We start from the raw sequence: 13,718 nt of genomic DNA, 5'->3' as shown, positions 1-13,718 counted from the left end.
ATATGTGTTCTGCCTCGGTGTTGTCTTCTTACGTATTAACTGAAGTTTTGGGTGGTATATTGGTGGCAGCAGAAAGCAAACCCGAGCTTAAAAGATATCTATCCTGATGTCTACCGCTGGGTCATAAACCTTATTGGGGCGGAAGAAGTGCATATGCTGCGGACGGTGACGACCCCTAACAGAAGGTTTGAAAAGGACGTCTGCCCTTGGCAACTACTCCAGTCCCGTGATCTGCAAGAAGGATATCAACAACTGAAATAGTACTAACCCTGAACCACCGGGAAAAGTTTCGTTCTGGAAGTGCTTACCTTGCCTGCGTGGAGATATCAAATATGTGAATATGCGATACCTCCTCCACTTTCCACCAGTTGGCATAATATAGCTTCTGAGACTTCCCTGAAGACAAAAGAAAACGCTCGAGCAAAACATATACTATTGACACGCAATAGGGCTCGGGACTACTGGCATAGCCCGGAGGCAAGAGCACTCGGCGAAGCACCTAGGCTGCTTTGAATCGTCCCTCGCTTCACAGCTTCAAAACTTGCTTCCTTAGCCATTATCAATCAGCAAAGTGTCTTGCGACGTCACTAATTCTGATTTGAAGGTTTTATCCTTAATGTTTTACTATGGCACAGTACTTGCACCTCCCTTTCCTGCAGTACATGATGAATCGCGCACACGAAAAAAACGGATCCAAAATTGTCCAAAAATTAACCAAGTGGACGACAACGTGTTTCTTTATTCCTTTTATGAAGGTCGTATAAGCCGTTAGTGGTACGTGTACTTAATGCTGCAAGCTATTTCCCATTTGCGCCTTAAAATCCCTATGGGTTCAAAAGTTATCGCTCAAATTTAGAGGAAAAATAATATAATCGTGTTCAGAGTTGCGGAGAATCAGCCCTGGTGAAAATGAGGTAGAAACAAGACTATCTGAAGTGGACTAACATTATTACGCGTGGACAGACCTTGATAATGCCATCGACACGACCTTATTTACCCTACGCTAGCCAATTTACCCCAATACACTTTACCCTGAGCAATTTTCTTGACCGGCTACCTTTGAGCAACACATTATTCCATCTTGGTTCACCACACATTGCAAAACGGTTCTCAGCGCCACCATTGCTTAAACTCATCTGTCCGCAGGGAGCCACGAGCAGGCTGCGCTGGGGGAAAGTACGCACTTGCAACCAATTAACCGCACACTACGCACCCCAAGACGTACTCCCTCTAGCCAAAAACAATATATCCTGATGGAGTGTGACCCACTGCATAGGGGTAGAGTGAATGCCCATGCGGGCTACAACTTCAGCTTTGCAAGGATTACCATCATTCAGATTAAAGTGCACAGCTAGTGCAGCCAGGTGGCAATCGCTAGAAACCATGAACGTATAGAAGCGCCAATGTTATACAACTCGTCAAATACTCCCTAAATTAATCAAATAATAATCCGACCAGTCTAATTTACTACGTTCCAACTCAGGCAAATTGCAATGACACTTAAATCACTCAAATAGTTGGAAATTGGAAGCACCACGACATTGAAATTGAAAGGTAAATGCTCATTCCAAGCTTTATTTGCCAGAAAGTTGTCTCAAATACCCTACTGCCAATGAGCAAAAAGCGAATTATTGGATCGCGTAGCCTGAAACCATATATGGTTTTATTTGAGAAAAAGAATATCAAAATACAACTGTACACCTAGGTGGACTAAAAATGGTTCTAGCAAACTTCAACTAGCTCATCTGGTTCTTCATCAGTGCTCGGGTATTTCCGCGATTTATCCTTTTTCTTCCGCTTTATCCTGGAATCACTTCCAGAATCAGACTCCAAGTCACGTTCATGCCTGTGTTTCTTCTTCCGCTTCTTTCTATCGCGTTTTGACTTGGAACTTTCACCATCGTCGCGATCGTCTTCCCCAGGAACTACGGGAGAAACTCCGTCCAGATTGTCATAAATTCCTTCACCCGCACCCCTTCCACCGGCAGCAGCAGCAGCAGCAGCAGCTCTTTGAGCCCGAGCAGCCCGTTTTGCTCTGTGGAATAACAAGCACGAAATATCATGATAGAAAATATGTTCTAAGGTTTTCGGGGCAATCGTGCGGCAACACAATCCCACCGCCACTATCTACAACTCATAATTAGTGAGCAGACAGCAAGAGAAATTAGCAGATATCAATGGACCAATCAGGTTTTAGAGAACAATTTGTCATTCTCCTGGGTATGCACGGAACCAGTGCATCAGTAATGCAAACTTACAATTTCTTTTCCTTTTTGGCCTTTCTTTTTTGCTCTTTGCGAAGCTTCCTTAGTGCCTTAGCATCCAAGTCACCATCTGCATTTTCGGGTGGTGATGAGACGATATCAGGCACTGCTGAGCCCTCTTTTGAAAGAGATCGCTTTCGGGAATACTCCGAATCTTCGCCACGATATCGACGGTCTTGGTGACGACAGGTTCCTTCAAGATTCGGAGAGGTCTCTTCCAAAGTCTTCCGAATGGGACTTCCAACGTAAAAGGGACTGTTTGAAAAAATGTGCATCCAATTACTGCTGAGTACTCTATTCATGTCGCCAAATAAACAGATGGTAATCAAGCGAATCACTTAACGCGATTTGAGAATTTACATCAAAATACTCATCTTCAATAAACCCTCTAGCTGAAAAAAAATACTGCCTTAAGACAGTTTTGAGGAAGTGAATGAACTCAATCTGTCGTAAATTCCTTAACTCCATACCTTCGCAAACGAGATTTATCCATCGCTTCGGGATATCGACGATTGCGATCACTAGAGTATTCATGAGGTGACGCTTCTCGTCTGGCAGTTGGTAAAGGTGAGCCATTGGAAGAAGCGCTTCTACAAGGTCCGTGGAGTGGAGAGAAGCGCCTGCCCCCAGCAGCCTCAATCTGCAGACGACGCTCTTTTCTGCGCTTCCATGTATCATAGTCCTCAACGGCCACGCCATCCCCTCTAGTCGGACGGCGGTCAGAGCCACTGCTACGGGAGCGACGACGTCTTGGAGGTGACCGTTTTCGTAACCGTCGCTCCTCCTCACGTCTACGATAATAGTAGTCAGCAGCTGCGCGTCTACGACTTTCACACCTGCGACGTGAGTGAAGGGAGTCTCGGCTACGCGGACGCCTGCAGTCACGAACAAATCGTGAAATAATGCATCCACGATGCCAAAAAATACAGATAATTAATAATCAGAAAAGGTAAAATTTAAGTGAAAGCTTGACCCCAAATGGGTTGCTGACTTAAACTGGATACAATACAATTATTTTATATGGCCGGTGAAGAACCTTAGGACGAATTAAAAGCAGCTGCAGACGATATTCGACTGATATCTCCATCTGGTCTTTGTTTGGAGAAGAATGAAATTTAAACAGAATGAACCAGATCAATCGTAGGTATGAATGAAATCATTGGCAGGACATGTGAAGATAACTGCGCATTTAGGTGCCAAATGCGACAGAACAAGTCGGATCACCATCCACACTCCACACGCCTTTTCTTTGCAAATAACTTCTACAAGCCTTCAAGTCGTCACCCCACATTACATCCCTGAATATTAGTAAAAATTCTCAGGAAAAAAGTTTCAAAATTAAAGCAATGACGTTTAAGAAAACGATTTAACAGAACAGCAGTTCGACATCAATATCCTACGTACGATTTGGCAGTTGAATAAAACCAATTACCTTCTGTGTGACTTTTCCAACAAGCGTCTCTTCATACGGTAAAACTCCTCTTTTGAAAGAAGTTTATCGCCACCGACTGCACCATGCAGATCCACGAGAGGATTGACTGAAGGGAAGACATTGCCAGGGTTGGAAAAGCCGCTCTGATCCACACCGCCTAAGAGGGACAGGTCCACCGAAGGCCACACGCTACTGGATGAGATCAGGGAGTTGCTTGGAAAGACGGTATTTAGTGGAGCCTGAGCTGCACCTACTGCAGTTAGGGAGGCTGCAAGATTTGCGCTATATACAGCGTTTGCGAGAGAGGCACCCTCGCCCGGGAAAACTAGCGGTGCACCATTATACAATGATGTAACATTTGGTAGAGTCGGTAACATAGAAGTAACGTTTTCTGCACCAAAGGAATTTGCACAAGGCAAGTTGGCTACGCTACTTGTATTAGAAACAACAGGAGGGGTGTGAGATTCAATAGGGGTACTTTTAACATGGGTAATAGATGATTCAGATTTAGACGGGAATGACAAAGTTTTCGAGTCTGAAAGATTTGATGCAGAAAGTTCTGGCTTTACAGTAGCATCATTTTCCTTCTTCAAATCAGCTAATTCCAAAACTGATTCCTTTGATTCGCCACCGATTTCCTGATTTACAGATCCACTTTCTGCATTTCCAGACCCGATCGACGCCGGTTGCTTCGGTTTAAGAAGGCGGCGAACCACCTATTAATCAACTAATAAACTATATCCACAACAAACCTTCTCGGGCTCAGGTGTGCCTTTCGTTTGGATTACTTCGGGCGAAAATCGTTGATTTGATACTTCTGGAGAACTGCCAGCCCTCAACCAGTCGGTTACAGCCCGTCTCATTGCAGCGTTTTCGATTATAGCACTATCGTACTTCTCCGCGGGCGCCCCACAATTCGGACACTTTTGTGAGCCCGCAACAAAGCAATGGTTTGTAATGCATTCATTGCAATATGAAGTACCGCAACAAGTTATAATTACCGCCTCTTTAAGCAGTTTTTTACACAGCGGGCAAACCAAGCCTGCGGAGGGGGTACGCTCTTGAGGTGGAACATAAGGGGGGTTTTCCTCGAGAGAAAACGCACGCTTCTCTTTCTTTTTTTGGGAATAGGCCTCACTATGATTAAAGAAAATTAGTAAAAAGGTGGCTTACGCGTCTTTTATGGGAACCATATAGCGTCCACACTTATCGAGATACGCACCCGGTGTACCCGGATCGACTCTCACAAGAAAATCCTGGGGAATACCGGTCGGCCGCTTCACTGTCTTGGAATCCACCAGGTTTCCTCGAACGTCTTTAATACCAGGACAGTCGTGGATCCAATGGCCGGCCTGGTTGCACTTGTGGCAAGTGTAAGTTGGAGGAGGAATGCCAAAAGCTTTAGCCTTCACAGTGTAACTAAACGTGTAACCTAAAAAGATAACCTCACTTTTTTGCAGAATAGGTCTCTGAAGATCTGTCAATCATAAGTCGAATTTTCTCTTCCTCCGGTAAATCAGAATCCGCCAAATTTGCAATCTAACAAACTAACTCAGGCAAAAAGCGCTTACATTAGAAAGACAAGTGTCTGTCTGGCTAGCCTAGAAGGCAATAAATACACATAAATCACCGACAAGTAAAAGAAAAACGGAAAAGCAAGACTGCGATGCTCACCAATTTGTCCCGAGAAACCGACGACTGCGCAGGCCTCCTCTTCTGAGGCTCACCATTTGGTTTCGGAACACGTCTTACAATTATACTGGTAAACTTTGGTATAAGTTCCGCATCCCTGGAATACTCTGAAGGAAGGCAATTCAATGGCAAACGAAAACCATACCCTTTCCAGTGCTATCTTCCAACTTTAAGTCCAAATCAGCAGAACGAAGGCAACACTTGTTTTTAATGGCATTTTTAAGTTCTTTGACAGATATGGCTGACCCATCAAATGGGATCGAATCAGTTTTAACACTCGACTTGAACTTGAAGTACACTTCCGAAGCCATCGGAGACTGAACCCGAAACTAAGGGAGATTGAAACAAGACCAGACGATCACTCTTTAATTTTAATACAAATCGACAGTTGATATTGTCATTAAAAAAGCATAAAATTAGTGCTAGGTTTCACAAGTAGTATAGGGATCCTAAAAACCAACAGTGAACATATGTTGGTAAGGCAAGTAATTATTAAAAAAGGGGGCGATTTTCTAGAAGTTTGTAAAAAAAGGCTACATAAATTTGTTCGTTAATAGTAAACAATTTAACAGAGTGTTTGCTCACCATAGAAGCAAAATAGTGTAATACGATAGTGGTTTATCCCTCGGTTCTGGTGAGACGCCACTTTTGTGCTTCGAATTAGCCCCCTTGTACCTCGCTGGGTGGGCTGGCCTTTTGGGCCATGCCAATAGCCCAGACACCTTCTCCGTGCTGAATATATATACTTTGCCCGAGTATTGTGTCTTCTTTCGTCTTCAGGGAGTCCCGGGACGCTGCAATAGCGTTAGTGGTGAAGGCACTTACGTCCCCTTGCCGCTTTGTAGGGGTTTGTGCCTCTATAACACCATGAACTCAAATGAAAAAAATTACCTAATTTTTTTACTACTGGGCGATAATGCTTCTGCATTTAAAAATTTGACTTACTGATAAATTGCAGCTGAGGTGAAAAAAAAACGAATTAATAAAATCCATGAGTACAATCAAATATATGCTTTGTATCTTGATTTGCGTATTTTTCTGTTCGATTTATACCAATTTTCACCGGCCATATTTTTTGTTCCTTAGCTACATTGCTTTGTATTTCCGTCTCTCGTAATAACTATGAATAAACCGCATTTTTAACCTGAAACTGTGGCTTGAAATTTCTTGCTACCCTTGAACGTTTGGGTAAACTGCCTTGTCATGGCAACTATATGACGTGGTGTTTCCTGGCTGCTTAGTAATGGTGGTGGTGTTTTGGTTTTTTATGACGGGTTTTGTTGATTTCGGCAGCACTTTTTCGATTGTTAAGTGTTCAGATCTTCTTCCAGGCCAGTATACATGTAATGAAGCAGTTATAGATCGTCTAACGCAGCAACCCGTTGATTGCGAAAAGTCTACTGGTTTAGCTGAAAGTATTTGCCTTGCTTTTCTTAATGTACGTAGTCAAATGCTTTGTTGCACCGAACATTTCATGCATTGGTATGAGTAATGACGACGGACGAGGTGTCTTCTTTAAGAATACTACCTGCTTGTGGACGTACGTAACAATCATGGACTCAGCTGATTTTCTGATTTAGTAATGGCTATAGCTATGGAACGGCGTTAACTTTATCCATTTTTGGTGGGATTTTTGGTCTCGACAGGTTCTACCTGGGATATGTCGCATTGGGTTTGTTGTTACCATGTCCTAATTCTGTGTAGGTGCTTTAAAAATGTGGTCGCTTGGTGGCCTGGGTCTGTGGTATTTGATTGACGTTATTTTGTTAGTGAATAATGTAAGTACCTCAAGTTGTCTTCGAACTTCTATAAATTCTGTCCTACCTCCATCTCTTTGAAGCTTGCAAGCTTATATTCTACGAGTTCATTCAATGACTAAGTATCTCTTTGTGAGTTATGTGAGTTCATTCTTTTCTATTTTAGAATTTACACCCGGCTGATAGATCTAATTTAACACGTCCTTATTTCAATCCCGCCCCGATTTACTTGCCCGGTACCTTCTGAGCTTATATGTCGATCGATAAAGCATCCATTGAACCTATCGAAGACGTGCGCGATCATCTTCACCTGCGTTTTCTTTCGCTAATTTCTGCATCTACTGGTTCCGACGCACCAGCGCTTCTTCATTTATTTAATTGTGACGAACCCCTTTCTTGTCATCTTGAGGCGTGGGCTCCTCTCTTTCCAAACAGTTCGTATAGTGAAGGAGCTGTTTGTTGTAAAAATCTAGTTACTCCGATTGGAGTTGTTCCAAGGGCTCGAGTTCGTGAATCGGACGTGATAGCAATCGAGATTAATCTGTCCGATCTCATATCTCGCAAATGAGTCAGTCGGGTTCTTCGAGTTCTCACACTTCCTCCACGAGTTCCCCTCCTCGTAAACGTCGTCGAACTTCCATCAACTCTAATTCCTCATCAACGCCACCTGCTAGTGCATATTCTCCGTCGAACACTCGAATCATACGTGTACTTCGAAATGACATTCGGAGCAAGGTGATCTACCTGCATGTCAGGTTCAAAGACTCATTGGATCAGGATGCTATTGTAATATTACAGAAGTCCCCCTTTCCAAACGAAATCCCTGATCTGTGTGAGGCTCAGGTAGGTGTGCCCTACGTTGAAGGCGATTGCGATCATAACGAAAAAGAAACAAACTTTCCTACCTGGAAAGTGGACGAGATTGTAAGCAATGACAGATACCGTCGATTCTCTGTTGTGACTGGGTTAGAGCGAGCTAATCGTATAAGTATGACAGTAATCCATCCAGCGGAAGCCCATCACTTCTCCAAGTACACGTCCTCTAAGCGCCAGATAGTTTTGGAGACGCCTCAAACTTATCAAAACGTTATTCTCCCATTTCTGGAGTCAAATCCGAAGGACCTCAGCTGGGTTGACAATATTCTCAATGGAACGGCTGAGGTAGAACGCGTTTTACTTACAGATAAGGATGCGAATTTCGGGTTCACTCTAGTGTTAGATTATCGGTGGGATGGTAGTAAGCTGCATGAGCTTCATGCCCTGGCTCTTGCAAGGAATCCAAGACTGACATGCCTGCGTGACCTAAGAGCTTGTCATTTGCCAATGCTGAGAACAATGCTGACAGAAGGAAGAAAGCAACTTGTGGCAAAGTACAACGGTGAGAAGGAAGACGGGCTACGGGAGGATCAAATCATTGCCTACTTCCACTATCCTCCCACTTTCTACCGTTTACATATGCACTTTATCCATGTCGAGGGACCGGCGGACGGGGGCACGCAGGTTGGCAAGGCGACTTTAGCCGAGGACGTTATTGAAAATGTGGAGATGAAGAGCGAGTACTACGCTGAGCGAACCGTTCCAATCTACCTTCACGACAACCACCCATTTCTAGATGCCATTCGGAAGTCCGAACACTTGTAAACCATCTTTGGCGTAAATGTATGGAGTTGATCATGGTAGCTTTTGCGTTCTCCACCCCTTCTAATTGCACAGGAAAGTTTATCCTCCTTAGCCGAACCGACAGACCCCCCCGCAGATGGTTGACCACCAGCTGTGGGGACTGCCGATAGCCAACGTGCACACGCATGCGTCTACACATGCGTGCACTAACCCAAAACCGCCTCCATAGGTTTACAACAAAAACCGGAGAAAAATAACAGACCACACACTTTATTAACTAATTAGTAAAGGCGATGGGGTGGCCCCATAGTCGTTTTGATGTACAGGGCACGGACGTTCTGCCAGTTTTTCTTCAGAAGGGAAACAAGGAAGTTAATTGCCAGGGTTATGTTCTGTTGCAATTGCTCCTTTGTCATTCCTACATTACCAACGGCAACACCAAGGCAGAGGACCTTCTTCATCTGAAACTTAATGGTAGCACGAATATCCTCGACCTTCTGCAGAAGAGGTTCCTGGTGGGAAACAGCAGTAGGGAATTTTCCCGCCTTGTTAAGGCCGGGGCCCAAAATCCTGGGTATCTGCCGTATGACACTCTCGCTAGCGAGAAAAGCCTGATACTTCTTACCTAGATAGATCAATAACTCCATGTGGGCGAACATACTGAGCTTCTTAACAAGCTTTTTATCCTTGTTCAGTTTCTTTAGCTCGTCAACATCCATGCAAGGGATATTGTTAGCCTTTGCTTCATCACAGTGTTGTTGGTCTCCCAGAACACACACAGAAAATTTCGGCCGCGGTGTGTGCTTTAGCCTACATGGGAGAGATTAACGTTTGGCCTTCCCAGATTTTTAAGACCCTGGGTGGAGGTCCGTCAGTTCAGCACTGACTCCCACCATAAGGCGGTACTCACCTAACAGTGCCTGCAAAACGACGATCCCTTTGAGGATCATAGTTTTTCAGGGCTACTTGTAGCTCAACAGTCTCCAGAAACTTCCTGCGGCGGACTTTTAGACTGTAGCTCAGCATGTCTTCAATCTCCTTAGCCATAACGTCCTTGGGGATTTTGCTCCTGTCAAAAGTATTAAAACAGGCAAGTCGGACATGGCAAATCAGAACTTCTTAGAGGAGTGCTTTCACAAATCAAGTAACGTAAAAGTCATCACGGGAATAACTCACGTCATTACGCCAAACACTAACGAAAGTGGTACACGCTGCACACTTAAACAACAGTTAAAATGCTTCAGAAATGTATTCACAAAATGGCATTATATTTAGGTTGACTTATTTTCACTGGTTTTGTAGAAAAGTGTAAAAAGCGTGCCTAACAAAGATTACGTAATTTAACATACGATAGTTACTCACTAAAGATATACATTTGCAATTTTTGCTTATTTTTCTGCGCCAATGAGATGTCTTTGTTGCGTGTGTCAGTTGCAGGTACTTTTTCGTCTTAAAATGTCTTGTCGCGACCTTAAAGCAGAGCTGGGATTTTCCACAATATTTTCGCTACGCTTTCAGCTACCATTTTTGTTACGTCAGAATCAAAGCACTTTATGCTCAGAATCAACGGCATTAGATGCGGTGTTTCGCCAGCCTTCCTAACTCAGCGTATAGCCACGTAAGCACCTAGGTCTTTGTAGATTGTAGTGCGATGAGCTGCTTGTTTAACTCGCCGTTTTGCTGTTGTGCCTTTGCCAGGAAGGCTTGCCTCCGGGCAATGCCAGTAGCCACGATTTCTTCCGTACGTCAAAATATATGTTCCACTAGAGTATTATGAACGCAATTATCTTCAGCTTAATCTCGAGGCTCAATAACTACGATCCAATCGTTCAAGACACAATCGTTGAGTCCCGATATTTTTCCGCAAAGACGAAAAGATACATAAAACTCGGACAGGATATGTACATTTAACATACTGAGCGTATTTGGGCTACTGGCATGGCCTGAAGACCAAAGTGGTGCAATGGCCAAGTCAAAAGTGGCTCTTTAACAAAACCGAGAGCTAAACAACTATCGTATTACTCAGTTTTTTACGGCACTTCCTCATTTCTTCAAAAAAATGCGAACTGATTAGGTCCAAATCGTCCAGTTATCCTCATACGTATTAAAATTTAAAGAATGAGTAACAACTTTATCTTTATTTCAACAAAGGCACTTTGTCAGTCGATTAATGTCTGTTCACCAAAACGTGTATAAATGGTCTTGCTATTAACGACACATGCAACCTCTTGCCTGTGCAAGTTTTACAGTGCTGATAACATAGTACCAAGTTCTTAGCGGAATAATATGGTGGTTGAGCCTATATACAGACTCTATCCCTACCATAATTCCAGCCCAACTTATAGGTCCCAGATGGAGAAGATGGCATTAAAAGATTAAAAGAAAGGACCATTTTAATTTACAGTGATTGCCACAACACCTTCACGCGCAAAGTGTTAAGGCGGCATTGTGGGTGGGAAAGCACTTTCAGGTGGCTTTTGTACGATTTCCTGTAACCCTTTAGAGGTTACCAATTATAAAAGTGATTCCGTGTTTCTGTATGCATTAGCCAGAAGTGTTGACTTGTGAGCCATGGTTTTCCGTCTGATTATTTTAGTTACTAAGTCTTGTTTAATTCTCAATTTTGGTAAAGGAGACACTTAAGGACTCCATCATTGTACATATGCCGGCCGATCCGGCCTCTGGTCCATGTCGGTAGCCAAAAAGACCTGCCGTAAGTCAAGAATACATGTTCTGTCCAAGTCTTGGGGCGCTACTTTGATGGCAGTGGAAAGCAAAATATACCTTAATGGACCTCTATCCTGATTCCTACTACTGGTCGGCAAACCTTAGTGAGGCGGAAGAAGTGCATATGCTACAGATGGGAGAATCGGTGACCAGCCCTGTCAGAAGGGCTGAAGATGAAGTCTACCTTCGGCAGCTACCCAACTGCTGTGGTCTGCAGGAGAGGTATTAACAACTGAGGCGGCACTAGTCGTAAACCATCTGCAAAACTTCGTTACGAAGCTGTCCTTCGCACCTGTATGGTGGTATCAGAAGTGTGAAGGCGCGATATCCCTTCAACCCCTCTACTTAGCCAAGTAGAAAGGTATGATTGGGCAGCACTGCCGTGAGAACAACGTGGCGCTAACGCAAAACCCTGCTCCCACAAAATAGTTATACCCCGTCCATTTTTGCATGACTCTGCTTTCAGGCCAATCTTCCTTCAACTAGAGATGGGCATAGGTGACTGATTAGTACATCCCCCCATCCCCGAGTACAGTTTCCACACAGGAGGAAACTCCAGATGGCGTAAAATTTCAAAGAGGGATCATTGCCATTTTGACCAAATATCTCATTTGCGCGGTAATTCGATGACTACTAAGGTGGTCTACTCATGTGTGTTGATCTCACAGCACCAATTACATTGAGATGGCTGACGCAGGAGGGTGACGAAGGGGAGGACCGAAGACGGCGTTTAAAAGAAGGGAGAAGCTATGTAATACTTCGATTATTTATTTTTCTCTTCTTTTTAGTTTCTCAGGGACTTAAGGTTCCGCGATTGTACTTTCGCGGGATGGGCTGGCCTCTGGGCAATGTCAGTAGCCCCCATGCCTTCTGTGTGTTGGTAATACATATTCCAACAGAGTATTGTGCCTCCTTCCTTCTTCAAAGAAGTCTCGATGGGCCAGAGTTACATTATCTGCCTTCAGGGAGAAGCAATCATTTTTCTTTATGAAAGAATAAAATTGTGCTGAAAACCGACTATCATCCCATTGTACGCCGATAAAGATTTGATGGTGTAAATTTACGTATCTTTTGAAGAAACGGGATAGGGCCTTGTATTTAAATTTCCACAGGTGGAGAGCTAACACGATGAGTGGCATGGACAAGTGAATTAAAACAAAAATTTTCCGGTGATCCACACGTGATTTACGGTGGTCACTAATCTTCATAAGCATATCATTGCATATTAAAATTCCACTGTTTGGATTTTTACTTCTCTTTTGTGCTTAAGGGTATTTTTCACTCAAATATACCTAAATGAAAGTGAAAAGTTTTTTAAGAGAAAATAGATGGACTGAGCTTGCCTTGCTCTTCATGGAGGTGACAAAACTGCATTAAATCCTGTAAAAAAAAGGTGTTGTCTTTCGAATGACTCAATTGGCACCAAAGGTCACTAGCCCGAGTGATCCATTCAGTCTTCATAGCAAATGGTCAAGAAAATTCTTATGGTTTTTTGGCATAGATCACCGGGATGACCTGCTGTAACTCCTACCAACCCGTGAAATGCATGCAATTGTCTACATGCGTTACGAGGCATTGAAAGGTGTCAGGGCGTTAGTACAGCACTCCTTACCCACTTCCCTCCCCTCTTTGTTATTATCTGTTCCTCATTTCACAAAAAAATCGGCTAAAATCATTGGATATGACTCGGTCTTATCCGGCGTATGAATAGGGTCAAACTAGATTCCAAGGCTGCAGAAGCTTCTTATGTAGTTTAAACTGCATTTGGGGAAGATGATGCAGCAGAGCATACTACACAGATATGGCTCAAACAACTTGACTGCTCTCTTGAAGTACCGAACAATACCACCACCGCCACCGCCACCACCACCACCACCACCACCACCACCACCACCACCACCAACAACAACAACAACAACAACAACAACAACAACAACAACAACAGTAACAGTAACGGCAACAACAAATGACTTCTGCGACAGGTGGCAATTAGCTTCAGGGAAAGTGACTCAACTTGTTCTTCACTTCTCGCCTTCACATAAAGAGGACATGAAGAGGATGTGGGACGTTGTTGACTGTTTGCTGACTGACTCGTGTCGAGCAGTGGCCTTCTTATTCTAACGTCAAGTGAATGAACATGTCACTGTCTCTCCCCATACTATCCACTCCACTTTCCTGCTCCTGTTTTCGATTCTTTAGAAGCAGTGAGCACAGGATGGTCAGACA

General features: G+C 43.7%; 3 protein-coding genes across 3 annotated transcripts; 1 reads left to right on the top strand and 2 right to left on the bottom strand. All coding sequences in view use genetic code 11, as the record gives it.

Moving 5' to 3' along the window:
- Window positions 1-1,722: 1,722 nt before the first annotated feature.
- Window positions 1,723-5,699, bottom strand: EGR_00337 (Retinoblastoma-binding protein; the record flags this gene model as incomplete). The annotated part of the gene is made up of 10 exons (XM_024489586.1): window positions 1,723-2,035; window positions 2,259-2,519; window positions 2,735-3,139; window positions 3,697-4,412; window positions 4,449-4,833; window positions 4,870-5,115; window positions 5,147-5,235; window positions 5,268-5,297; window positions 5,371-5,495; window positions 5,534-5,699. 10 exons carry the CDS (start codon window positions 5,697-5,699, stop codon window positions 1,723-1,725), a joined length of 2,736 nt encoding a protein of 911 aa, XP_024356264.1.
- A 932-nt stretch (window positions 5,700-6,631) lies between these two features.
- Window positions 6,632-8,786, top strand: EGR_00336 (Scavenger mRNA-decapping enzyme DcpS; the record flags this gene model as incomplete). Its single annotated transcript, XM_024489585.1, is given in 7 exon segments — window positions 6,632-6,803; window positions 6,835-6,928; window positions 6,969-7,060; window positions 7,093-7,166; window positions 7,312-7,381; window positions 7,394-7,688; window positions 7,754-8,786. The coding sequence occupies 7 exon segments, from the start codon at window positions 6,632-6,634 to the stop codon at window positions 8,784-8,786; spliced, it is 1,830 nt and encodes a 609-aa protein (XP_024356263.1).
- A 260-nt stretch (window positions 8,787-9,046) lies between these two features.
- EGR_00335 (60S ribosomal protein L10a) lies at window positions 9,047-9,925 on the bottom strand (the record flags this gene model as incomplete). The annotated part of the gene is made up of 4 exons (XM_024489584.1): window positions 9,047-9,390; window positions 9,427-9,575; window positions 9,676-9,834; window positions 9,915-9,925. The coding sequence occupies 4 exons, from the start codon at window positions 9,923-9,925 to the stop codon at window positions 9,047-9,049; spliced, it is 663 nt and encodes a 220-aa protein (XP_024356262.1).
- Between the last annotated feature and the right edge of the window lie 3,793 nt (window positions 9,926-13,718).

This window comes from Echinococcus granulosus (genome assembly GCF_000524195.1).
Source record: "Echinococcus granulosus chromosome Unknown EG_S00001, whole genome shotgun sequence".
NCBI lineage: Eukaryota > Metazoa > Platyhelminthes > Cestoda > Cyclophyllidea > Taeniidae > Echinococcus > Echinococcus granulosus.
This window is presented reverse-complemented; position numbering and strand designations above follow the sequence as displayed.